We start from the raw sequence: 3,854 nt of genomic DNA, 5'->3' as shown, positions 1-3,854 counted from the left end.
AGCTATCTTGTACAGTGTTTCGTTGACGCAGCGAATTGACTTGGTGGTATTTGTCTTTCTTGAAATAATTTGCATAATTCCTGTAAAGGGTACAATTTTTCAGGGCGGTAATCCAGATGACGATGCAGGTGACAATCGCCATGGTATCTGCTGTTATGGCCAGGACTGAGCAGTTGCTGTTGGAGGAGGAAGGGGCAGCTCCAATGACGAAATGGGATTCACAAACGAGGGAAATGGTTCAGAATCTTCTATCAGACATCCGCTCAATTGTTCAGAGGTATTTGTTCTTATTAGTGCGTAATGAAGATGAAATGAATCAGGACGAGGCCAAACAAAAAGAAATCTTAGGATTGGCCTACGACTTCGAAAACTCTGTGGAATCTTACTTCATTAAGAACGCCACTTGTGCATCATCAGGAGGTAGATTCACGAGTCTCTTCAAGCGCTCGCATGCGAAGAGACTCCTGGACACTCTCCAAGGCTTCAGGTTGAGGGTAGATGCAATCCGGAAAAGTGATCTTCTTCCAATCCCAGTATCGGAAGTATCAATGTCACGGCCTGACTACGTCCTTCCAGTATCAAGAACAATGTCCTGGTCTGATAGAGCAAGTACTTCTTCCGTTTCAGCTGTGGATGATTTTGTGGCTCCAAGTGAGGTGATTGTGGTCCAACGAGACGTTCAAAAGTTACTCTCCATTTTGCTAAGCAATGATACAGATGCAGCTTCTTCTTCGTTTGTCTCCATATGGGGTAAGCGTGGATTGGGAAAGACGACTCTCGCAAAATTGGTCTATAATAACACTGCGCTGGTTGACCATTTTGATTGCCGCGCTTGGGCTAGCGTACGCTCTGATGCACCGATCAGGGACATTCTAGAGTCTATCTTGATCAGTCTCTCGCCTACCCCAGTTAAGAAAGAGACGATCTTCCGGATGGATACGGTGCAATTGAGAGACGAAGTTTACGAAGCCCAGAAGGGGAGGAGGTGCTTCATTGTTTTTGATGATGTCTCGAGCATCGACACGATAAAATTTGTTTTCCCTATGATTAGTGGCACCAAGATGCTGATCACAACCCGTTCCTCAGAAGTGGCCGGACAGCTCAACGGTTACATACATCGTATGAAGGAGTTGACCCTTGAGGAGAGCAACATGCTTTTCAAATGCCAATCGGAAATATCAGAGCACCAAGGTCGCCAATCGATATTCTTTTCTCAATCATTGTAGACCACAAGAACTATCTGCTTTACATTCTTGTTGCCAATTTTTTTCCCACATTTAGTGTTGACATTTAAGGACGGATGTTCTAGATCTGACGAGTTGAGGATTAAATAAATTTGGTATGTTGTCTGTGTTTTGCAGAAGGAACAGCACGTCAAATGGAGATTGGGGCGCAAATAGCAGGTGCTTGTGGGGGCATACCTTTGGCTATAGCCGTCATTGGCCGTATCTTGAGAGGAAAGAATTTGGATGAGTGGAATCGAGTGCTTGAAAGACTACAGGATGCTGGTGATGTAGTAATGAATGTCCTTTGTCTAAGCTACAAATACTTACCATTACATTTGAAGCCTTGTTTTCTCTATCTGGCGCATCTGCTACTCGATCAAGTGATGCCGGTGGAGAAACTATACCTATTGTGGATGGCTGAAGGGCTTATATCAAAAGAAACGTTGCACGGAAACATAAGAATGAATGTCGCTGAGGAATATTTGAAGAAACTTATTTTGACAAGCCTGGTTATAGCCGAAACTGAGAACGAATCAGCTGTCAGAAGGTTTAAATCCTGTCAGCTCCAGGGTTTAGTGCATGATCTATGCGTGTCATTTGGGGTGAAGGAAAACTTTTTCCAGGTCATAAACACAAGTTATCAAGCAGAGATATCTTCAGTATATCGAGTTGCCATATATTTAAACCTAAAAGATGGAGACAAAGTTTATTTAAAAATAAATGAGCCCAAGAACATACGAGCCCTCCTTTTCTTCGAAACGGACGAGTCTCCACCAGCGAAGAAATGGCCCGCAGGAGTCGCTGACCTTGCAGTGTTTCAATGGATGAGAGTGTTGAACTTTGATAAAGTTGATTTTGTAGTTAAAAAGCTTCCAGATGGCTTAGGAAAACTGCGTTATCTGAGGTACCTTAGTTTCCAAGGATGTAATCTTAATGAGCTGCCATCATTTGTGAGCAAACTTAAACTTCTGGAAATATTGGATTTACGTGTGGCTAAAGCTTGCAGAATGATTATATCAGACAACCATATCCTGAAGAAAGTTACAAGATTGAGCCATCTATATCTTCCTTCAGCTTTTCAAACTATTGCTGGTAATCTGAAGCTGAGAGCTTTGACAAGGCTGGAGTTGCTAGAGAATTTTAATTCCATGTCATGTGATATGGATGATCTACTCGAATTGACACTTCTTCAAATAGTCACAGTTGATATTGCAGTTGGGCTCCCCAAAGACTTGAATAAGATCATCGAATTTGTCCGTAAGAATAAACACCTGCGTCAAGTATCACTTGTTATTAAAGACTTTGATTGTTATCACTCGAAAGAGAGGCTCTCGATTTTCAAAACATTGTGGGATTTGGCCCCTCTTCATGCTTTGCATGTCGAAGGTCACATGAAGACACTATCTATGAACCCAAATGTAGAATATTATTCGAGAGTCACGGAGATTGTTTTTGATGAATCTGAATTTGACAGCGACCCAATGCCAATACTGGGGCGCCTACGTAATCTAAGGAGTCTTGTTCTTCAAAACGATGCATTCGTAGGTCATAGCATGGTGTGTTGTGAATCAGGCTTCGGGGAACTGAGACGCTTGGAGCTTAAAAATTTGAGGTTTTTGGAGAATTGGGTAGTGGAAGAAGGTGCAATGGCAAAGCTTTCTGTTTTGGTGATCAAGGACTGCAAGAAACTGGCAATGGCCCCTATCGAATTGATGGATACGGGAACTCTGAGAGAATTAAAGATTATCTCAATGCCTAAAATCTTTGAAGAAACTATGCGGAGGACCTTTCAGCGAATGGAAGGCCTGATTCTCACCTTTGACAACTGATCATTGGCCTTTATCCTACAATAATATCAATGGTTGAAGAATCCCTTAGGATTTGGTAGCCCGACACATATAAAAGCCCTCTACGCATGCAGGCATATCGTTTCGGAGCTGGCAGCATAGACTGCAGTTTGAAAGGCTAACTTTAATTTGCTTTCCGTAGTTCCATTTCATGTTGTTTCCACACGTTGGTATCTTTCCTATTTTATCAATTTCAGTGTTTCCACCATAATCATTCATAATCATGTGTAAAAAATTTCGTCCTTTTGAGTGTATAAATGTTTTGAGTACTGAAAGTTTCGGATCAAGATCCTCTACTGTGGGGAACCCCACAGTAGAGGGTGCTGTCCACTATTTAAAAAAAAAACATTTTTTAAAAAATTGATATTTTTATAATTTAATTATTTCAAAACCAAAATTATATTTTTTAATTAAAATATGTGATTAATAATATAATTTAAAGTTGCAATTTTATTTTTGATTACAAATATATATTGTGGGAGTAAAATGATGTATTTTTTATTACTTTTTCTTTTATAATTTTTTCAACTCTTTTTTTTAAAAATATTAATAAAAAATTAATTTTTTGTTACAAATATGTGATTTTGAACGAATAAGAGAAAACGACGGTACTTTCGATTTTTTTAATATTATATTTCTTTTTAAAAAATTTATTTTCTCTTTTTTTTTATTTTGTTAATTTTTTATTTAGAAGTTAAAATTTTATCAATCAGATATTTGTAACAAAAATAATAATCTTATTAGCTTTTTATATTCTAATTCTTTTAAAATACTATTTTCT

At 38.8% G+C, this 3,854-nt stretch overlaps 1 protein-coding gene across 1 annotated transcript; it reads left to right on the top strand.

The window, feature by feature from the left end:
* LOC140842549 (putative disease resistance protein At1g58400) lies at positions 1-3,330 on the top strand. Its single transcript, XM_073210544.1, has 2 exons — positions 1-1,191; positions 1,362-3,330. The coding sequence occupies exons 1-2, from the start codon at positions 117-119 to the stop codon at positions 3,053-3,055; spliced, it is 2,769 nt and encodes a 922-aa protein (XP_073066645.1). The 5' UTR covers positions 1-116; the 3' UTR covers positions 3,056-3,330.
* The last annotated feature ends 524 nt before the right edge of the window (positions 3,331-3,854 follow it).

Source organism: Primulina eburnea, chromosome 1, assembly GCF_022965805.1.
Source record: "Primulina eburnea isolate SZY01 chromosome 1, ASM2296580v1, whole genome shotgun sequence".
Classification (NCBI taxonomy): Eukaryota; Viridiplantae; Streptophyta; class Magnoliopsida; order Lamiales; family Gesneriaceae; genus Primulina; species Primulina eburnea.
The sequence above is the reverse complement of the archived record's forward strand: the minus strand, read 5'-3'. Positions and strand labels throughout refer to the sequence as shown.